The 23,706-nt window shown below is 48.7% G+C and overlaps 1 protein-coding gene across 2 annotated transcripts in view; it reads right to left on the bottom strand.

The window, feature by feature from the left end:
• Positions 1–23,706, bottom strand: part of Pfrx (6-phosphofructo-2-kinase/fructose-2,6-biphosphatase) — a 179,128-nt gene that overhangs the window by 134,645 nt on the left and 20,777 nt on the right. The window contains exon 1 of one of the 2 annotated variants that reach the window (XM_077690349.1): positions 16,137–16,537. The exons of the other annotated variant lie outside the window; for it this stretch is intronic. Within the exon in view, the coding sequence (XP_077546475.1) occupies positions 16,137–16,227 (91 nt within the window). The 5' untranslated portion in view covers positions 16,228–16,537. Of the gene's footprint in view, positions 1–16,136; positions 16,538–23,706 lie in introns of those variants that run through there. 2 annotated transcript variants of the gene reach the window in all.

Genomic DNA, 23,706 nt, shown 5'->3' with positions numbered 1-23,706 from the left:
TTTGATGCGGTCCAACGCACGCTAAACAAGGCGCGCCACGCTACGGAACACAAAGTTAGCACGAACTTGCCCAGGCAGAGCTGCCAGTAAAGCTGAACTTCTGCGTGAAGTACAAGAACTTTTACGGGTACATTCTTCAGCAAGAACAATTGTTGCGAGCAGCATGCAGCCAGATTAACTACCACTTCAAGAGGCCGCAACAATAAAGAAACAATAAATTTGTCGGGAAAATACCTCAATAAAGAAAACATGATTTTGTTGTCTCCCTATGTTAAGGTATACGCTAGCTGCCCCCCCCCCTTCCCCCCGTCCCGATTTCTTTCATTGAAGAGTTGGTAACCCTGCCGTTAAGGCGAAGTCGAAGAAACCGTAAAAGTTTGTTCCTATTACCACAAGTTCGTCGTACCTTACTTTTTTTTTCTTTTCTTCCCCCCCCCCTTTTTTTTTGCACTGCGCGCATGTCACAGGAAAGCAAAATTGTTGTTAGTCCTGAGCATAAAATTCGTCATAACGAAATTCCAGAGCCTATTGAATATACTACACTAGAAGTGGAAACAAAGCCTACCTGTAATCTTTCCGTGCCTTGGCGGGTATTTTTAGCGACCATTTAAACCGGCCAGTACGGTGGCAAGTGCCTACCACAAGCGCAATATCCGGACTCGGGAAGGTTGAGAAGGGGGGGGGGAGGGGTCAATTAGTTACTGTCGGGCAACTGCGTAGCGGCGTAGTGCGTACAGTTATTGTTCGTACATTCGTACAGATATATACCGCAAAGTCTTATCAATACACCACGGTGGCTCAGAGGCTAAGGCGTTGTGCTGTTGTGCCCCAATTTCGATTCCCGGCCGCGGCGGGTGCTTTTCTGGTGAAGGCGTAAAGCGAAAACGCCCGTGCGTTCGAGATTTCGGCGCACGTTCAAAATCTCCGGCTGGTCCGAATGAATCCGGAGCCCTACACATCGGCGCGCCTCAAAGCCAAGGTGCAGCTTAGGCGTTACTGAAGCCGCGAAAAATTTCAAAAAAATTCAAACCACCGCCGCTCCCAGCTGTCGTCCGAAAGTCAACATGCCGTGCGTTTTGTTCCCGTTTTAAATCCGCGCGCGGCTTCTTCGCGTGCAAGTTTCGAGTTAACCCGGGCGGACAGACGAAAGCGCTGGGCGAGAGGGGAAAAGAGGGGGGAGGGGGGGGTGACGGCAAAGACTAGTGCACGGAGTACTGCACGCTCGACGCCTGCAGCAGGTAGCCAGGGCGTTTGTTTCCTACATAGGCGCCGTGGCGTGACCCGCCGTCTTTCCAAGGTCTCCCCCGGCGCGTAGCGCGCGTAGCACACGTACGCGCCGCCAGGCATGCCACAGAGAGAGAGAGAGAAAGAGAGATCTGCGGCACTGCGAAGGCAGCAACAGAGCAGCCTGATATTATGACGGTAGGGAAGGAACGCACTACAACAAGCAGTGACATCGAGTCTCGCAGGAGAGGGACAGTTAATTGCGCCAGCCAGCAATTGGCCCCGAGGGACAACTTAGAAAAAAAGGAATGTTGCTCCTTGGAGACGGGCGTAACCGCGACAGAACGGCTAGTGAAGGGGGGAGGGTTGGGGGAGGGGTAAAGCTGTTGCCCACATTTCACTGCGATTGCGGGTTGGAGCGCGATAAGCAACTTGAAAGTTAGTTCTCTTTTTCGGGAGAACGGGGACCAGCAAGCCTTGTAAATGCCAACCTCGAGATAACGAAATCACTTCGTGAGGAAGCTCGCTCGGTTCGAAAAATTGTCTGGCCCCCCTGCAGCATAGAACGCGAACCGTCCCCGAATTTATCGAAGTGTCGCTTATAACAACAAAAAAAAAACTCCACTTACTGCACCGAAGACTTCGCTATGTCGAGGGTTCCCTGTACCTACGTATGTATGCGTCTGTATACACCGCGTAGTGAAATCATCTTCCACACTTATAGGGTGGGAGCGGACAACCCCTCCGCCCTTCGGCGCCCCCCACCCCCCCCCCCCCCTTTCCAACCTGTTGACACCGCAACGACTGCTCCTACTGGGTGATTTCAGATCAGATCAAACAAAGGGTGGCTCGTCGACCCCCTCAATTTGTCTAAATTTTAACACGAAAGTGCTTTATTCCGGGTGACCCCAAGAATTTACAGACGTCATGTCCGTCAGGGAGGTGTCGCTCGTACAATGAAGCAAGCGGCCTGTAAAGGGTGCACCCCTGCACACAGGGTCTTCTTGCGGGGAAGCAACCTTTAGTACTAAAGAGTATACGTGGGGGCACGCGTGGGGTATGCACGGTCTACGGAAAAGAAACAGAAACTACGCGGCACATAATGTTAAAATGCGAGGGTATCCATCCAAATCAACATCAGGGAAATATTAGGCTTCCAGAAGCCATAAGATTAAAGGGTAGCAGTGAATGAGTTAACTTCAAGGCTGTCGAGGCGATGAAAAGAAGATTAGAATGCTGGTGTACGTAAAGCCGAGAGGGGAATATCGCCTAGGACAGCTACCACGTGCAACAGAAAAAAAAAATGTTGTGCCTAATAAGTTTTTTTGTGCCTGCCCTAAGCAGCGCTAGTATTAAACCAAGAGTGTAAAACATAGGTATATTAGTCCTTTTTGGTAAGATGACGCGTCATCCCCCCGTTACAAAGTGGAAACCAACAGCAATCATCAATCATCATCATCAGTACGTTATACTTGGGGTTCTTCGTCTTCGGGTTTTATTTTTTTTTAAACGAAAGTGTTTTATGTCGGAATACACGAAGATTTCACTGACGTCATATCCGTCACGCAAATGACGCCAGGACACCTTTGCCGAAGCGACCCGCCAGCAGGACGTCGCTCGCCAAGCACACCCACAAGACAGCCACCGACCCGCAAATCATGTTCAGCTGCACATTCCGCTGCACACTTCACTGTCATGTTTTACCGATTTCTATGACAGAGGAATCAACCAAAGTTTTTTTATATATATATATATATACCGTTCCCTGATTGTTCTAATGTCCAGATCCACCAATATTTTCCCCGGGAAAATTTTCAACTAACAAATTTTGGAACGCGATCAGGTGGACCTGAGTACGAATTAAGAAGGGGGCGGTGTAAGCACGTGATGACCAAAAAAAAACAACAGTGATGTGGACTCTTTTGTTTTCTTTTAGGCCGGGCTACGAAGCCACCGTAACAGCGGAGGTCTGCAAAACAAATTATACGCCCCCCTACGCTGTGGAAGAATGGGTCGACGCCTTCCCCTTTTCAGCCGCACAATACACGACGACAATATGCGACCAGTGCTGGAATGCAATTAAGCTCAACGATTGGCACTCGCGAAATTGCTCCAATAACGCGAATTTTCCGTCAGCAGGGCCTTCTGATCGATATCTTCGAAATCTCGACGGCGGCCAGCGCATTAACGGCAGAACGTTCCCTTCGCGCGCAAGCGCGGTCTATTTCGAACTTTTTTTTTTAGTTTGGCACGTTTAAAAGTTGCCGAAGTCGCGCGGGGTGCTCATTAGGCAAGCGCAGCAAGGTACATATCCAAGGTCACGTATGTGTTTCGCGCTTAACCCTCAGCCGCAAATTCTCTCTCTCTCTCTCTCTCTCTCTCTCTCTCTCTCTCTCTCTCTCTCTCTCTCTCTCTCTCTCTCTCTCTCTCTCTCTCTCCCCCTGTTGCAGACTATTTACAGAACAAGAGAAGGACTTCGTTACAAGCGCTACTTCTTTAAGAGCGGAATAATATGCTCTTCGTACGCTCCAGCTGGGTCAACGAATTATCCGAGTAATGCGAAGTTTCGATTAACGCGATTTCGTTATGACGAGTGCCGACGGCACTTTCTTGTGGACGAGGTTCTTTTTTGTTGTTGTTGCCGTTGTTCCCTTCTTTAATGTTTTATTCGTGATTGAGTGAACGCTGAATGGGTTAGTGATTCTGTGTCAAGTGGTAGTACAAGTAGTAGTACAAAAAAGTAGTACAAATGTGTTTCGATGACCTCTTCCCAGTCCCCACTCTCTCCCATGCCGTTCGGGGTCTCGTGACCACCTCCGAATGAACAGCCATCAATTCAGAAACAAGACGGCTGGGCGATGCGCTCCGGAATTTCCCTAGCGCTACCAGTTATTAGAAACTCTGCATTCGCTGACAAATAAACGACTGAATGAGAACTTTTTTTTTTTTCACCTACGCCAACGACCAGCCCATCACTTAATTACCCGCCGCGGTGGCTCCAAGGCTTTGCGCTGCTGAGCACGAGATCGCGGGTTCGATTCGCGGCCGCGGCGGCCGTTTTTCTGACGGAGGTGAAAAGCAAAAACGCCCGTGTGTACGAGATTTCCGCGATTGTTAAAGATCCCCAGGTGATCAAAATTAATCCGCTGCTCTTCACTACGGCGCGCCTCATCGCCTGTGTTGCGTCGGCGCGTTAAACCCTGCAATCAATCAATCGCGTCACTTAATTAAACGCGTTGTTCGCGCAGTTGCACTGCGCGGCTTGGCGCGACAAGCGACAATTTTTGGTGTTTAATACCAAAGGGACGCTCGACGAGTGAGCCATATAAAAGACGCCTTTGCAGACCGAAATCGAGCGAAGCCGCCGCGGATGCTCTGCGCATGCGTCACTCGCAGAGGTTGCGACATGCCGGGGCTGCAGAGGCATTTGCCCGCTCATGCTTTCCGCTCTCGCCACGGGGGCACTGACACCGTTATAAAAACAGGCGGGGGGGCTTGCCATCAAGTTTCACACTAACATACACTGCAGGGAAAGCTGTCGCTGCAGTCGCGGGCCGCCGTGGGCGGCGCCATTGCCGCTAGCGACGTTACTCGCCTAGTTGGCCTATAACTAGGCATATGACTTTTCTTTTGTCTCGAAGCCAAGATCAACTAAAAAGGGTAACATTTTGTTCTTGTTCCTCGTACATGAAGCTTCTAAATAATTACTGACAAATTCTCTTTTTGGAGCTCAATTTTAAATAACAAAACAAATTCGATGAACCTGCTACACTAGGATATTTGTTGCTTTTTTGCAGCCAGAGCCAACTTTTCAGCCTGTTCACGAGCCATGCCAAGGACAAGTGGAATGTGCCTGCCCGGTAGATGACGGAACGCTCGCTGAAGCGCGGCTCCCCTAGACAGTAGCTCCAGATTTCCCTCTAGTATATATTAGTATGAACATCTACGGGGCTCGCTAGAGCCACTAGATGAAGTTTAAGCGTAGCTTATTTAGTGGCTGTAGGGCTTGCCAAAGTCCGACGATACGGTCCTGCAGCCACGAGCAACAACGCACAGCGCCGGGATGCACGAGCGAGCGGCGCGCTACGCATACGTACCGGAAAACTTCCGGCGGGGTTCACGTCTCGCGCCGTCACGTGATTGGCTGCGCGTGCGTGCATAGCCAATCGGTGCATAGCCAATTGGCAGCGTGAATAGCCAATAACGGCGTGCATAGCCAATCAAGTGAGACCGCGTGAGAAATCAACCGCACGAATATTTCTGAAACCATACGTGTAGCTTGCATGTGTGTCACCGCAGCCCTTTCTCTGGAGTACCGCTATCAGCTCTCACAGCGCTTCTCGAGATAACAGCGGCAGACAACTTTACAGCCGTCCACCGTGCAAGCAGCGCTCCAAAATGGCCGCTACAGCGACGCCAGCGCAAGCTATGGATAAGATTTGGCCCCCCAAGGCTCGGAACCCCTTTATAAAGCCCGCACATGATTACGGATGTCCGATTACAGGTGAAATTGAAGATTAAAACAAGATTACAAATGGAGTTCGAAAGCACTTTCTTTGACGCTCTTTGCCTTAGTCGGAGCTGCGCCATAAAAACACATTCATCATCATCATCAAAAGCACGATGAACGGGGCCAGTTGGTACTGCATCTTCTTGCGTTACGCTGGGTGGTACGACGACAAATGGATCAACAGTGGACGTGACGAGGCGCAAAATTGCAACCGTTTATTTCGCACAAAAGGGCGGGGAAGTAAACACAGCCTATGGATAGCGCATTCCGCCACAACGAGTCCGCTATTCTTGCACTAGTCTCGCGCTCAGTTGTGCCAAGCTCCGGTGTGTCCGCGGTACTGACAGGTGGACTCTTAGACGGTATGGTGGTATTAAAGAGTTTTATCAGTCAGTCTGTTCCGTCGTGTACGTAGTTACCGTGTTGACCGGGACCCGTCTGGGCACTTGCGCATTCGACGTGATAGGGGGATTTGTTCCGCGGGCAGGCCCCCGCCATGCTCGTGCATCCGGCACGTTTGGTTGCGCCTCCTCGCCCTTCCGCGCGCGCAGGCGCAGTCGGGTCCCGGTAATCACGGTAACTATACGTAAACAACGGAACAGACGGACTGACAAAACTCTCTATTATCTCTAACAGCCAGAGTGAAGAACCTCGCACAAACAGAATCGAAAACGACGAGCGCTTATACTGAAAACTCACTCGCGTAGGAAAATTCAGCACAAAAAATAAACTCTGCGAATGCTTAGCGCGGCAATGACCGAAATTTTAAATCATGGGTTAAACGCACGCATGCGCAGGACTACACAGACCACTTGCCCTTGAGATTTTTCGTTTCTTTATAGACGCGTGGCCGAGCATTCACACACGCATGGCCGATAAGCATTTTTTTTTTCATTCAAATTTGGGAGTGCAACGCGACGAATCTATACCCGGGCTACGGGGAGAGGCGCAGTGGAGGGCTCTGGATTAATTTTCTCCACCGGGGGGATCCCTAACGTGCGCCGAAATGTCGACACACTAGCGCTTTCGTTCTTCGCCTCCACCGGACAAACAAACTGCCACCGCGGCCGGGATTGAACCCGCGTCCTTGGGCTCAGCAAGATCGATCACTCGTACTCTGCGAGGCGGCCGTGACAGTGCGTGCCGTGTGCAAATGACCCATGACACTTTCACAAAAATGTAAAAAATGGGTTGCAGTGCTGCGCATGCGTACTTGTAAACTGCGTTCGCTGGTGCCACGAGTATATGGGCAGAGTTAATGCTTTGTATACGGTTCACGAATAAAAGGAAACGATTTACTAAGCGCATGAAAAAAAAAAAGACATTGGCCGCGTATCTGTGTACTTCGCCGAAAATATCAAAAGACGAGAGTCTTCTGCCGCCGCTGCCCCGCAAATCCCTCTCTTTTCTTCCCCTCCCGTCTCCTTCCTCCCCCAATAAACACGGAGGAGGTTCGCTAAAGTCAATTCAATTTTCCCGCGTGTCATTGTTCGCGCCATCTACCGGTACCTGTTGTTACTGTTGATTTTGGAACACTTGCAGCACCGCCTCGGGGTCCAGGCTCACGCGAGCTCTTTTTTGTATTTTCGGGACAAAATAATGTTTTCAAGACGTATTTCTCAATATTCTACCGCAAATATCAAGCACACATTTATTTTTCATTAAAAGAACGCTACGAGTTTGTTTGTTTGTTTGTTTGTTTGTTTGTTTGTTTATTTATTTATTTATTTATTTATTTGTTTATTTATTTATTTATTTATTTATTTATTTATTTATTTATTTATTTACAGGCGATGAGGGGCGCCGTAGTGGACGTTTTCGCTTTGCGCCTCCACCAGAAAAGCGGCCGCCGTGGCCGGGAATCGAAAAACATTGCGAGTGCCAGTTGTGCGTAGATTCATTGCGTCAAATATGTCTTATGTTTTCTTATTGCTCAACAATGTCTACAAGTAAGAAGTTTATTCCGGATTTCGTGGTTCAGAAAGGTTTTGCCTACGCAAAGTCCTCGTTCAAGAACTCCTTTTAACTTCTGGCCGGATGGCTGAATCGACGGACGGAGGGGACGGACGGACAGCAAGACCAACCTTCTCGGGTTTAAGTAGCCCAAGAACGACCATCTTCTTCAAAACGAACGTAGAAAAGCAATGAAAAAAGTTACGGAAATAAAGAGAGCGCACGCGCAAAGCGGTACCGTCGAAATATACAGTACAGAATGTTAATACACGCAGAAAATTCCATGTACAAGTCCATTCATCACTTCCTTTTTTTTTTTTGAGTTCGCAGAAAGGAGCACTTTACCAGACCGTTTTCTTCTCGCCCTATTATCTTATAGCAAGTCATCATCATCATCATCATCATCATCATCATCATCATCATCCTATCTCCGCCCACTGCAGGGGAAAGGCCTCTCCTATTAACCTCCAATTACCCCGGTCCTCCACCGAGTCCAATTATAGCAGGTATAGGGGTGTAATTTCCGTTTCCCCCTATACACCAATTTTAGCCAAGCACCTCTAACCGAAACACCAGCACTCCTTTTGGCAATCTTTGGCCTGGTAGCCCTTGCGCCATTAAACCACACCTCATCAGCATCATTTCCGTTTCCCTCCACTCGAAATTCCGTTCATGTCCACTCAACAGGCTGGCCGCAAAGCAATAACGAAAGAGGTTGCTTGAAAGTGCACTAACCAATCTTCCCGATGACAGACGGACAACGCTTTTACGACAAGCGCGCAGATAGCGAGAAACCACACACGCCTGCCTCGCTGTCAAGCAGCGACCAAGGGAAAGTTTCCGCTCTTAGGCAAGCGCGCGCACGTTCGGATTACATAATCATCGATAAGCCACCAGCACGAGCTTCAAGGCAGCAAAGGCCGAACTGCGGTATGACCGGCTTGACTGAGAATCACGTGCGCGTTTCGACACCGCGTATACCGGACGCTACGGCGTTAAACGAAACACCATACAATAAAGCCTATCTACATACGCCCGCGCGCGTTGATATCGCGGCCTGTAGTGCATACGTGTGTGTACAAAAAAAAAAAAAAACACGCCAAGGTGAATGCTCGCAGACATGTCCTTTTTTTTTTTGTCTGCCGCCGGAGCGACTTCCAAGAATAAGGCTGGTTATCTCAACGAGGGCGCATTTATGCGCGATTCTCGGTACCCTCAACAATTGTAGATACGACTCGCCCAGAAGCAGTGTGTATACAGGCGATCTTACGATAGCGCAGGGAAGGTCTCGACCGTTCTAAAAGGGGCTGTTTACACCTAACCGCAACATTGCAGTAATGAAATTGCAGTAACTAAATTACTTTTTTGCTGTGATGAGTGATGTGATGAATTACTCTGGAGTGTTGGTAATTTATAAATGTAATAAATTACTTCAGGACAGTAATTTCATGGAAATTGCTCCAGCTGGCGCAGTTTCAAGCAGGGGGCGCGCGATGCACTGCGAAAGCGGTAAATTTGAATTGCCTTGGGTGGCAGCAGTGAGCTGATACAGCCAATTATGGCGAATCACTCTCTGCACTTCCGACACCTTTCATATTGAGTGGAACGGCTTTAATTTTTTTTGTAAGCAAATGGACGCTGTCCTTATCTAAAGTTTTCCGTTTTAATTTATCGATGCGGCGTGTAAATAGCATGGACGAAAAAATGCTGAGAGGGGGGATGCATGCACTAAGAAAAATTCGGGGGGTATTCTGACTACGACTCTCTCTCTCTCTCTCTCTCTCTCTCTCTCTCTCTCTCTCTCTCCTCTCTCTCTCTCTCTCTCTCTCTCTCTCTCTCTCTCTCGATCTCGCTCTCTCTCTCTCCCGTCTGCGCCCTTGCCTTCCACTACGACGCGTCTCATGGCCCAAATGCAGCTTTGGAGCGTTAAACCCCCAAAATTTTGAATTTTGACTTATACAAATATTACACGCGTGTGGTGACTATAAGGCGCAGCTGACGGAAGCGCCAAACTAAACTGCGACCGATTCTCGAAGAGCAAGTTCGCAAAATGCTCGGCTGCGGATTCCGAGTAGCAAATTTCCCAAGCAAAGCTGAGTCACCGCGAATATTTCGAAACTGTCGCTTCTAATGTATGCCACATCTTTAGACTCAAAATACAGAGCGAACTTCTCTTTACTCGCTCGGGCCGGAGAGAGAGAGAGAGAGAGAGAGAGAGAGAGAGAGAGAGAGAGAGAGAGAGAGAGAGAGAGAGAGAGAGAGAGAGAGAGAGAGAGAGAGAGAGAGAGAGCAACTTTTATTTAGCGTATTTATGCGTGGGAGTGGCGTCTCAGTCCACAAGTCCAAACGCTGTCTTCGCACGTTCAGCCCTCTCCGTCAGCATGACCTGGTCGGCGAGGTGTGTGCTGGACAGCGCAATCTCCCACTGCTCGAGGTTTGGGCTAGAAAAGGGGGGTTGCAAGTCTGGGTTTTGACTGCATTCCCAAATTATGTGATACAGGGAGCCTGTTTGTCAACTTGCAATGCGGTGAATGCTGGTTAGGGTATTGCTTATGAAGTCGAACCGGATGGGGGAACGTGTTGGTTTGTAGCAGTCGAAGCGTGGATCCTTGGTGTTTACTTAACTGGGGTGTGGCGGTGAATAAATCCTTCGTTCGAGCCTGTAGTGCTGGGTAATGTCTCGGTAGGAAACAACGGGGGTGGGGTCAGGCTCTCCTCCCATGGCCTGGTTGGGCCGAGGCCCATACTATCACGACCTTCCGGTTTGGGGGGTTTGCGCTCAGGAGGCGGTGTGCTGTTGGGGTCACCATTCCCGCAGTGTATCTTCTGCAAGTCTGCTGTGAGTGAGAGATGATTGTAGTTGCCTTGGTTTGAGTAATAGGCAGCGATAGGGCCACTTCTTCCGCCTCTTGAAGCGATGTTTTGGGAATGATTGCGCTGGTGAGGCATTTGTCTCTTCTCGTCACCACCGCCACCATTGCTCTCTTCTGTTTGCAGCTTGCTGCGTCTGTATACACTGTTCCCTCATCATTGCCATAAGTCTTATCTAGGGCTTTGGCCCTGGCCTGTCGTCTTCCTTCGTGATGTGTGGAATGCATGTTCCGGGGGATTGGCCTGATTTGTATGCACTGTATTTGACACAAGAGCTCTGGGTTGTAGCTTACCCTGGGGGGTCCACTGAAGTTTCCCCATGAGCTTTCTGCCAGCGGGTGTCAGTTCAAGTTTTAATTTGTGGCTTGAGAGGTGACCTTCGATTAGTTCGGTTGTGGTGTTGTGGAGGCCTAACTTTAGCGGTAGAGCTGTCGAAGCGCTGATGGGGATTCCTAGTGCCTGTTTTGTAGGCTTTGCGTATGGTGACGTCGATTTGTTCCTCTTCACTCTTGGTCAGAATTACGTACGGTGCAGTGTAAGTAATGCGCGAGAGTATGAAGGCCTGGACCAATCTGGCGGTGTCCTGCTCTTTCGCTCCCCTCTGTCTGTTGGCCACCCTGCGTAGCATCTGAGTGACTTGATCGCCTTGAGTTTTTTAATCAGGCCGGTGTTCCTTTGTCCGCCTGAATGTCTAATCCAAGAATTCGCATCGTTCTTGTAGGCCTGATGGGATGACCTTCCAGCATGATTTGTATATTGCCCTTGTCTTTCTTTCGGCCTCGCCTGCCCACGACCAGAAGTTCCGATTTTTGCGGTGCACATGTCAGACCGCACTCTTTAGCATACTCATTGACAGTATCGGCTGCTTGCTGGAGCGTGTTTCGGAGGCCGCCAATGGCTACTACAATGGTTACTACAGTAACGAGAACATCGCGCAGGCGCGCACGGCGACGAACGCGAACCCCTCGACGAACGCGCGCCATTAGATGCAGAGCCCGCAATCGAAACCAATGCAGGTGCGGCGCGTCACTTCAAGGACTCGCGCAGCTTAGCGGCTTTCATCCGATCGCGGTCACGGTGGCTGCCGGTAGGCCCCAAATTATGATAAATGCCCGTTTATTAATAGAACGGCGCTTCGGTATCTAATTCGAGGAGAAAAGGAACCGTGATGTTCCGTGCGGGGAATTTTCCCTGTCTCGGGGAATTTTCGACGGTAATTTTGGCCGACAGGGAAAAAAGGAATCTTTAATAGATGCGGGGAATTTTAGCAGTCGTTGAGTAAACAGAATAAATATCAGTAACCCGGAACTTTTATTACTCTGTTTTCTTTTAAAAGGTAACCTTAAAACTTCGTCGGATTTATATTCAAATATCCGCAGTCGTGTTCGTGCAAGCCACAAGCATCCAAAACCGCTACCAATTCAGTTCATAAAAAAGGAGGGAGCATACGTTCTAAGAGCTAGCATGTTCTAACGTATTCCTGCGCAATATACAGAAAAGTATTTAGGGTGCGCCTTAGCCTGCGCACTATCAAACAGAGATTGTGACAGCAGTCCCAGCGCTGAGCTAAATTACCTCAATTACCCATGCAATATCTTCTTCTTTTTCATACGGGCAGTTTTAGGTGCGGAGTACCTCAGGACCGCACAATGTCCGTCCGCGTCCGTGCGCATAGCATTTGCAATCGCAAAAATCACACAGGCACCGGTAGGAATCGAGCCTGTGTCTGGTAGACCAAACAGAGTTAGTGTCAGTCGTCTTACCCATTGGGCTATGACCGTGAGTTAGTACCCGGGAGTCAAACGACTTACTCCATCGCCTGTAACGGTGCGGAGTACCTTATAGGACCTCCCTATGTCCGTCCGCGTCCATCCGTGCGCACACCACCATCAAACGAAAATCAAGCGAAATTCGATTTGAGCCGTGAGTTGCACTTTCATTTAGGAAATAATCAAGGCGAAACTGACGGCTCAAATCGAATGACGGTCGGGGAGCAAATCGGATGTCACTCGGGGAGCAACTTGGATGTCATTTCGAGTCCCCGTATACTCCGCACCCTCGCCATCATCCACCGAGTGGAGGTGCTGCTTTAGGATTGAATGTAAGCATGCTGTTTGGTACAAAACGTGAAATGCATAGTCAAATGCTGCTGAGCAGCAGATGTAGTGGAATTTAGTTCACGCTGAAACTGTGATTCGCTGAACGGCGTCTGCATCCGGAAGGCTACGTAAAGTAGACATAGGAGGCGCTGGCTAACGCCCGAATCCGAACAGGAATCCACGTAAAGATGTATCAGCTGCAGAAAGAGAACGCAGGGAATTGTGCGGGAAATTCTTGAGAAACCTGCGAGAAGAAATTCTAGAAATAGGGAATTTAGAAACTAGAAATGCGAATTTTTTCCCTCAGTATGGAACATCTTTGGAGGAGAAGTTACATACGGCCGATCAATCAGCCCAGCCAAAGTAAAATTTTATCTCTCCCTATGCAAAGTTCATATCAAGCACTGTTTGTCCTTTGATATTTTAATATCGGTTTGACCAATCGAATGAACCAAGCGGGGATGCTAAGGAACCAAATAAAATGGCAAGTTGGGCCAGTTGGCGCACATTCATATTTGAAGAAACCAGCGGTCAAAAACGCAGACGAGACCAAGAGAAAGAGAAACGTAGCTCGGTGCTCACAACTGAAGGCTTATTGTAAAAACGTGATACGCAGAGAAAACCCGCGCGCATGTTGAAGTGAAATCAATGTCAAAATTTTCAGGTGATTGCGCGGGGTTCATACGCCCTACGATGAAATAAACTTATCTTTTGTGAAGCGTCACTGACGGTTGGCGGCTGCAAGTCTCACTATTCACATATACAAAAACGCCTTTCGACTTTTCGTGTAAGCTGGCCGCAAGCGTGGGAGCGAGCATAGAGTTTCATACTAGTATACACCAGAGGGAAATCTGGCGCCACTGTCTACGGGAGCCCCGCATCGGCAAGCGTCCCGTCATGTACCGGGCAGGCACCATACAGGCACGTTCCACTTGTCCTTGGCATGGCTCATGAAGAGGCTGAAAAGTTGGCTCTGCAGGCTGCAAACAGCAACAGTATTCCTGTAGAAGGTTCATCAAATTTGCTTTGTTATTATAAAATTAAAAGTCCAGAAAGGTTAATTTGACAGTGACTATGTAGAAGCTTCATGCGCGATGAACAAGAAAAAATATGTTACCCTTTGTTGTTGATTTTGGCTTCGAGACAAAAAAGAAGCCATATGGCTATCTAAGCAAAGTAGGCGAGGAACGTCGCTAGCGGCACTGGCGCCGCCCACGGCAGCCCGCGACTGCAGCGACAGCTTTCCCTCTAGTATATGTTAGTATGAAACTCTATGGGAGCGAGGAGAGGGCACCATATCGGAGTGGGACACGCACCCTCGCTCCAGACACCTCTACTGCGCATGTCCGTTTCTCTTCCGCGGCCTCGGCTAGGTGACGGCACCAGTATCTACAGTCGTGCGTTCGCGGTTCGTATTTCAATTGCCCATGACTACAACCACGCGGGGCGCAGTGGGATGCCAGAGTGAAGGATTCTGGGTTGACAGATAGTGCTCGCGCAGTCGTTTATTCGTGATTAATTAGCTTAATGGAACTCCTCGTGACCAGAGGAGCGCGGGAAACTACATTAAGATTAGCTTCAGTCGAGATTTACAACGCTCCCGAGTGAGCGATTGGTCTTATCGAAACTTGGCACGATTTAGTGTTATCCTAGCGGACCGGTTTTTGCAACCCGTCGCAGATATTCTACCGAACGTGGTAACGGTGACATTGACTTTGGAAGTGGCGGTACCATGTCATTAGTATTAAGATTTCCACTGTTAATTATGAATGGTACTACGCCTATGGAGATGCTTTAGCAATAAAACGTCGTATAACTTGTTTCAGGATCGACGCCTATTGCAGAACACAGGTTAAAGCCGCTCGCTAGGAATGCCCTAACGTTTGATACGCCTCCCTAATTAGGTCACCATAAGCAGCACAGCTATGCAGTCCTTTCGGCGATCAAACACGGTTTATTCTTTTATGAACTATTCGCATTCCAACGCGAGTTGCACGGTTTTCTCTGTGAATTAAGTTGACTTAGCCGTAAAGCGTATTATGCTCACGAACAAAGACAAAAAAAACTCCGAAAAAACACATCACTAAGAGTTTTATACAAATACAGCACAGCAGAGACGAGGACAATGTCAAGACTGGAACACACGAGCGCTGATGCGCTTTTTATATGTTTAATCTTGCCTTTGTGTCCTTGCCACTACTACGCTGTTGTTCTATTCATCGTGTTAAACCGACACGCCCAAATAGCCACTCCAGCGACACTAACAGCTTCGCTTTAAAACAATCAGTTTACGAATGGAAGATAGCTGTCATGCCCGCACGTTCAACCGAACATCATAATAATCCCAGGAAAACATTTCTCAAGCACAACAATGGCCCCAAGCAGCAGGCAAAAAGCGAACATTTTCAGGTTCATTTATTGAACTTTCGTAATCATCAACTCATGCCCCCCTTCTGTGCCTTCTGTCAATATAAACGCTATAAAAAAGGAGTTAACGGACAGAAATTAGAGTCGCCGAATTCCAGCGGCGTTTTCTCTCTCTCTCTCTCTCTCTCTCTCTCTCTCTCTCTCTCTCTCTCTCTCTCTCTCTCTCTCTCTCTCTCTCTCTCTCTCTCTCTCTCTCTCGCAGGAGTTCCAGAAATCCGTCGGAGTAATTTATACTATCGGAGTAATTTATATATTCGAGCGACTATACAAAAATATTTGTGATGCGCGCCGGATGACTGGGCTTGCGGGTAGCGAGCCAACAAACAAGTGAAATCACCAATGACGCAACGTCCTTAAAGTGTGACGTCAGCGCTGCGCGGGTTTATAGGAAGGGGGAGGAGGAGGAACGGAATACTTTCCTCAAAAACCGTACCGCACAGAACGGAAGTCACGTATTTACTTCACACGGTCGGTGGCTGCGCGTCTACAAAAACTTTCTTTTACGCGCTTCGGGTACAAATTTTGCAGAGGCAGGTCAACCTGACCTAAGAAAATGTGTCCAATCTAATCCGAATTTTAACCGATGGAGTCAAGAGAATGAGACAGCGAGAAACTGCGATTACTTCCATGGTAAAAAAAGTACTGGATAAGAATATCAACGATGCCATTGAAACAATAAGCGCAGAACCAAACGAAAGATGATGCAAACTTACCAAAAAAAAAAACCCGGCATGCTGTCGACGTACATTAACAGACAGAACAAAAAATGTTTCGCCATGATAACAATAAATACCCCGCGAGCCCAACGGGCAAGCATTTGGGCGACTCTTAACAAGGCGTAGGTTTGGGCGAGTTGGTAATCCTTGCTGACCGTTCGCTGCGCAAAAAAAAAAAAAAAAAAAAAAAAAAAAAAAAAAGACGAAGAACGCAGGAATACACACGATACAATGAGCATTGTGTCGCGTACCTCTGTGTGGTCTTCGCCTCTTTTTTTCTCTCTTTTTTTCGCAGCTTACGTTTATTATTGAGGAGCTCAGTCATGCACAACGTACCTCGGATGGGAAATGGCTTCGGACTGTCGCTCAACTTCCGCCGAATGTCGCGTACGACGACCCGGGGAGTCGTAGGTGACGTGCGTCCCATCTCGTAGCGGGGTGAACGCAGCAGACGACAGCCGGCGGCAAAACCGGTGCAGACGACGAGTGAGCAGACGATAGCCCTTTTTGTGTCGTCTGCTCGTACTTCCTCACCAGAACGTAGCAGACGCACTCCAGAAACGGCCGACGACGCGCAACAAACACCAACCCGAGCTCACAAACCACTACAAGCGGCTCTGCTCCACCGTCGAAACAGCACCGGACTAGAACCGCACCCGCAAGGCAAAGGGACGACGTCGAACTGTATCGGGAAACGGCAGCAGCGGCGGCGTTTCCGAACTCTCATGGGGGAAGAGGCTACGGGGGAGAGAGATAGCTATCCGGAGAAATCGTGCCAAACCACGATGATGCGTTGCCTTAACTCACTCCCTCCACATCTGTATCTCTCTCTCTCACTCGAGCTGCCGCTTGCGCTACGCGATCTCCCGCGGCCCGCACGTGAACGCATCGCGACGGCCAAGGCTTCGGGCGTGCGGCCATGACGCGCGGTCAGCGCGTCATCCGTACGAGAAAACCAGAACGCAATCGCACGCGCGCGAGAGAGCGCGCAAGCGTGGACAGCGGCTATCTCCGCGGGGATATAGATAGATCCCCTGGGTCATTCAGATAAACCCGCGGCTCGCTGACTGCGTGCTGGCCTTATCGAGCTCCAAGCGGAGTCAGATCTAGGCCCAAATTGCCACTTTCCACTCGCGCGGAGCCTATATATGTTTCTGCTCTGTCAACCTAATCGTCATTCGCGGAAGGATTGAGGGCAGAAAAGGTCTCAGTGAGAATTTCGTCTGACTCGCATCTTAGTGGCGTGAGGGCCTCCGCAACTCTGTATACGAGATTGGCAAAGCTCTTCACAATGAAAACTGAAGAAGAAGCAGTAAAGTAAAAAAGAAAGAAAAGAGAACGAAACTAGACAGATGAGTGCTAATATACGGCTGTTTGAGCGGTACACACATTGACAAAACATTCGCAGAAAACGTGCCCCCTCGCAAAAAAGAAAGGATTGGCGAACCACAGTTTCAAGTTCGAAACGCTATTTTCGTGTATATTTCGTCAACATTGCAATGTAGTTGAGCGAACTGCCACTTTCACAAAACCAGTTGGGCAAATTCTCTCACACCAGACCTCCAAATGCAGAGGAATTATAAATAGCCCCCCCCCCCCCCCATTTTCTTATTACGATTAAAGCAACAGGTGGGCACGAAAGGCTATAGCAAGTGTCAGGCGTCCGCCGTCCAATGCAAAACTCCCTGTAAAGAGCGCTCCACCGCAAGCAGATGCGTAATGAAACAAAGTAATGTTCACGAAGGAGGCAATGACGACGCTGAACTTAAACAAAAAAAAAACAGTTTTACGGCGGCATCTTAAACCGAAAACTTGTCTGTGTCGCTGTTCTACAAGAAGTTCTTTAGGAGCAGTCGAACCTAAACGCACCGTCCAAGCGTCAAAAAAAGCGGTAATGAAAAAGCAGTTGTCCAGAGGCGGCGTTCGTCGCGCCCCGTCGGAATGTACAACTGCCGCAAGAACTCGCAGCGTGAACCGGGAAGCGACTTCCTAGCATTTGTTTGTGTATTCGCTTACTCACTCCGGCCCCGATAAGAACAGGGAGGACACAATGTAAATACAGGAAATAATAAAAGCTGCATTGCAAAACAAATTAGTTTAGTTATATATGCGCAGTACGTGTTTCCTATTCATTTTCGAAACGGAGCAGGGCAATGATACCTTCTAATTAATTTTGCAGACAGAAAATTGCCAACTTTACGGGTTTGACGAACAAAACACGTTCGCATACACAGAATTAGTATGACACGCCGTGGTGGCTCAGTGGCTAAGGCGTTGCGCTGCTGAGCAAAAGGTCGCGGGCTCGATTCCCGGCCGCGGCAGCCGCTTTTCTGATGGAGGCGAAAAGCAAAAACGCCCGTGTGTACGAGATTTCGGCGCACGTTAAAGATCCCCAGGTGGTCACAATTAATCCGGAGCCCTCCACTGCGGCGCGCCTCATCGCCTGCGTTGCGTCGGCGCCTTAAACCCTACAATCAATCGATCAATCAATCAATCAATCAATCAAGAATTAGTATGGGCGCGCATCAACTTTGAGCTGGGTGGTGCTGGCGTGATTCACTGGAGAGTCCACAAGTTCTACAAAAGGCGCCTGCGGCGATGTATCCGTGTACTGGAAAAAAAATGCAAATTCGATATTGCTTGCTGATTGCACTGGCGGTGCGATGATAGTTCCACAAAATGAAAGCGGACAACTCGATTATGAACACTACAATGGATATTTACCAATGCTTTACGACTGGGGTCCCATGCAAACGGTGTGTATTTTTAACTGCGGAGGATGTACCGTAAAATAATTGTGAATGCGCGCCCCTGCAGCGCAAAACTGAAGTTTTTGATTTGTTTTTAGCCGTACCGCGTGATACAGTTCCTTCTGATTCGCAAACAAGAAGCTTAAGCTTGGCTAACTGCACGTGGAAGACCGTTTTACACGCTTTACTTGGCCAAAACAGAAAAGGCTTCCAGCCCTGGGCAGTGTACCAACTTTTAGACAATACACCGACAATATACCAAAGCTGTATACCAATTTTCCGGCAAGGGTACTTCAGTGTTGCTAGGGGGAAACGGGACGACGGTTGGACAAGGGAAGATCGATGAAGACACCCTATCGCGTCCCTGTAACCAGAAAAACGGGACGGTGGGACCAGGGAAGGGAAGATCGATGAAGGCATCGTATATATCGCGCTCTTAATGCCCATTGTGAATGGCGCAATACTTACACACGCCCGAGATATGCCATTGCATAACAAAAAAGAAGGGTGGAGATAAGGAGACGATCCTGTGCCACAGATTGCGAACGCTGCTCCCGAGTGCCGCAGATGAAGGATTTCTGAAGGGGGCACAACGTTAGGCAGCCGTAAGCTGCCAGAACCGCTATTACAGTGTGCGCTGTTCAAGAGACATCCTAGCGCAACGTCGACGGTTAAAAGTACGCCTTCTCCGCCATCTCTTCCTATTTTTATATCGAAGTTTTATACGGCTCGTCGAAACGTCAATCCGGCGGTCCCGTGTACGCACAAAATCCGGCGAAACCCTACGCGCATGCGCTAAAAAACCATCTCTTCCTATTTTTAAAGCAAGGCTTTATCTGGCTCGGCGAAACGAAAATAAGGCGGACCCGTGTACGCACGAAATCTGGCGCAACCCCACGCGCATGCGCGAAACAACCAGGTTCGAGAGGAGTTCGAAAAAGTAAGGGGAGAGAGCTCTCTATAGAGCTCTATATAAAGCTATCAACCTAGCACTAGTGCTAGGTTTGTAGGGGACGTAGCTACACACTAGCATTCGCCGACATTGGTAAGTGGTAACGGCGCGTCGGAGGCAGCGAAAAACAAAATCCTGGGCCATCTACACTAACGTAAACACAGGGCAGGGCGAAGCATGCAGTGTGTAAGTGTATTATTGGCGCCTTGGCGTTTTCACCAACGGAGATGAAACCGTTGGGGGAGGGGGGGTAGAGGCAACAGCTTTGCTGTAAAAGTATCTTGTCTTTAAAGCCCGCAGCTCCGTAGCGCGAGGCGTAAACGAGTGTCCCAGTGTTTTTTTTTTTTTAACGATAGTCTTTCTTGCGCTACTTGAACGCAGAAATTGTGGTCTGTCGGTATGTCTGTCTGACTCGATTCAGCCACCCGGCCAAAGTGAAACAGCAACTGCGCAATAGTCTTACGTACTCACTGCCAAATCTAAACGTCTAAGTGTAGTGTTAATGTTCATACTTGTCAACATTGTTGAACAAGAACAAGACATTACGCAAATCAAAGGCAGTAAATCAATACAGGGGTGATATTTGCAGTGTTCCTTTATTAAACAATTCATGGGCGCTTGGTTTTTGCGATAGCAAATAAAATACTTTATCAACCGCAGAAAACCGTCGCCTGCTGTTGCCCGCGCTACCTGGTGGCATTTAAAAAAATCAAACGGCAACAGCAACGAAAGGTTTCACTAGATAGGTTCCACGTTCCGCTTGGAACGCTCGTGGAGTATAGGGCAACGTGATTCTGTAAACGGTGTAGTAGGGTGCTTCGATTTGCGCGTGTCTCTACTGTACGGCAGCGCTGGCATCGAGGCACCCGACTTGGAGCAGTGGAACGCGGTAAATTTAAATTGACTTGAGCGAACCTCAAGCGTGTTATCTTGGGAAAAACGAGACAGGAGAGGAACAGCATGTGAGATGAGCGGGAAAGAGAAGGGAGGCATTTACTTGCACAGAGGCGCCAGTCGACTATCGTCTTCCGTCGACATTAGCAACGAAAGGAGCACATACGAGGCAAATTTTTAGCACGCGTAACGAAGTGCTCCAGCGCGAGGCGTAAACGAGTGTCCCGGTATTTTTTTTTTTTTCGTACACGTTACGTTCTAGCGCGAGGCGTAAACGAGTTTCCCGGTGCTTTAAGTACCGTGACTACATGAGATGACGATTGCGACGACGACAGGACACGCCAACAGCCCAAGCGACAACGGCGGGAAGGGGAGGTGGCGGCAGTGCAGGCGGTGCGGCGTCAACGTCCTTTGACTGCGCCCAGCTTCTGGGCCACCCTTCTTCACGGAGTGGAAGTGCACTTTTTTTTTTTTTTTTGGCAACCAGCTCTTGTGACGTATGTATAAGTATATTAGTGCCTAGAATATAGTATATTCTAGGCACTAAAGTATAAGGTGTGCTAACGTGCACGTGCACAGCCGGATACAGGCGACAGATTCCCAGTCGGTCGATCTAGACGCACATATACCAGCCACGACGACGCCGGAAAACGATACGCGGCCTTTCCGCCCGAGGAGATACTCCGATGGCATAATGTGGACGGGGCCCCGTCTTGCCGCGTTACGTCGTCGAGTAACAAAGGCACTCCGACAAAGCTATGGAAGTGCAGAGTAATTCGATGAGTGGATGGATGATGAGGAGGACGACTGTGTGCGCACTGGATTACCGTAAACGCCAGGTTATAGCAACGGCGGTAGAGGGCAAACGAATTCAGCCACGGGTTCTTCGGTTCCGTAGAATTGGAGAAATATATGTGGAACGAAGACAAAACAAAACACTCTCACAAAACTCCGAACGCAGCAGTTCCGGAGTTGCTTACCACAATGACTATACTATAATAAACAGACTAAACCACCGCTAACACGAAATTACTTTATATAGTTTTGCTTCAATCAAGTCATCCTTATGTGTGGTTTCCTTTTTCTAAAAAAAAAAGCAGAAAATAGACCCGCGTACAGGACAGCTAGGAAACCGTTTTTGGCTACCACAGCAGCCGTTATCGGGCATTACCAATAGTTTCGATCAATCGTAATCGCTCCTTGAGAATTTCCGAAAGTTAGGTGAAAGCGGGAAAAAAAATCTGCAGAAATTAAAAAAATTGTATACTAATGCCTATCATCCTTATGGCCCTTAAGAGTGCAAGTTCTCTACAACCAAATATGGCTATGAGTAGCGACAGATGTGCGACTATTAAATTCTTTTTGAGTTCCCTTTTGTTTACTCCAATGATGTAAATTTATGGCATTACAGCGATGGGGTGCTTTTACTTCGCTAGTTACGTTTTTTTTTGAAGATCTAAGGCGTATGCAGAGATGCTCCGTTTACACTATTTTTTATTTGTAGTTCTAGCGTTCTTTTTTCGAACATTTTTTGTTTACTCTTCGGTTTTTGTGGAGATGTATAAGATGCATATTTTTGTTTTTGTCAGATCATTTTACTGAAAATTTTATTTTTCTATTTTTCTTAAAAAATATTTTTTCGAAATTCTGTTCTACCAATGACCTCCATTTACGCTATTATAACGACTAAAGTTGCTACCACCGCCAAATCTGCATTTTTTGTGGAAATTCAGGGTGTTACACAACCACGCCGTGAGGGCACTAGTCATAGAATGCTAGCTTAAAAAAACACCTCGTCAACCACGTCGCCTCAACTCCGTAAGTCTCAGAGTCGCGCGCTCGGCAATCATTCAGCCAAGACACAATAGACGCCATAAGCAAACAAAAAAAAAACACATCCGGCTCGCAAAGTGGAGGAGGTCTTCGTATATTAAGAACGATGTGCCTAGATTGCGCAAAACCACCGCGGAGCGACGCGTTCGAACAGGAAATTCAACGCAGCGCCGCACGAATAAAGAAGCACGAGAACCCCTAAACAACACTAAAGAAGGCACGGGTGAGAGAGTATTGCCAAAAGAAGCCACGCGGAAAAGGAGTCGAGTGTTACTCCATGAAGCGACGGCTTCCTGAATGTCAGGGCCGCGACGCATACGCCGTCAAGTCAACTAGGCGATTCAAGCAGGCCGTCGCATCGCCACACTGGATAACCGTGTCTACAGGCCGCCAACAAAACACTGCACGTGGTCAGGCTAACACGAAAGGACACAACGCACGAACTATGGTTTGTCGGCATACAGTACGCTAGCAAGCTCAAGCGACGGTTAATGTGCATGAACTAGGGAAAAAATCGCTGCGGTTTAGCTTTGGCTAACCCTAGTTGATAGCGATAGCTTTGAGCAGTGATGCTACCGGCTGTTAAGATCGGCCGACACGGGCCTAATTCCTCGCAAGCTCTCTAGCAAGGTGTACGCGGATGAATCACCCAGAGGCACGAGGCGGCAAGAACCGCTGGCGCCAACGGCGATGGCGGCTGTTTCAAGTGGCAGCTTCTACCCTCGGTTCACCGGACGCTGCGGGCCACTTCTTTCCTTCATACGCGTATGATAGAAGGGTCCACCGAAAGGAAGCTGCGGTTTCAAGTGCCCAAGCTCTTCGGTTTCCAACCGTCGGCGAGAGCAAGAGGTCACTCGTCTTCACATGCTGGGAGACGAGTTGAAATTCCGTTCCCACGGGGCCTCCAAAATCAAGACTTGCGCGAAGTGGTGCAACTCCGGCACAAGACATGATCGGTGACGTGGACATTCACCCTTTCCATCGACCGAGTGGCCCGTGTGCATCAGCCCCGCCCCATGCCGTGGACAGTACATCAAGTGTCGTCCACTGCCCACTTTATTAGACAACTTTTGTGAAGCTAAATTCCCTAGCCAGGGATCTGGGGAATACAAACTCCATATAAACGACTGTATTTGTGTTATTCTGGCTCTCCTGTCTCGACTGTCACCATGTAGAATAAACCTACTGTACAGTTTCCTCCTAAGCAGTCATCTCGAGTCTCTAGTCCGACACTATGCCGAGCCGGAACCTGCGGGCCTGAACGAGTCAGACAACCCAAGGGCCCCTCATCTCTATCTTACCGAGACTCCTTGCTGGCAATGAAGGGAGTTTACAATACTCGGTTGGCGGTAAAAGTTCGCTGGTTCAAAGCTCCACCAACAGACGTGCGGTACAGTAAATGTTCGTTTTAACGAATAGCCCGCTCAAACGGCGTTCGTTCTATACTTCATTTCACAAGCTTCGTGCAGCAGCGCGG

The sequence above is a fragment of the Haemaphysalis longicornis genome, unplaced genomic scaffold (assembly GCF_048455015.1).
Source record: "Haemaphysalis longicornis isolate Haplotype H1 unplaced genomic scaffold, Haemaphysalis longicornis Haplotype H1 scaffold_10, whole genome shotgun sequence".
Classification (NCBI taxonomy): Eukaryota; Metazoa; Arthropoda; class Arachnida; order Ixodida; family Ixodidae; genus Haemaphysalis; species Haemaphysalis longicornis.
The sequence above is the reverse complement of the archived record's forward strand: the minus strand, read 5'-3'. Positions and strand labels throughout refer to the sequence as shown.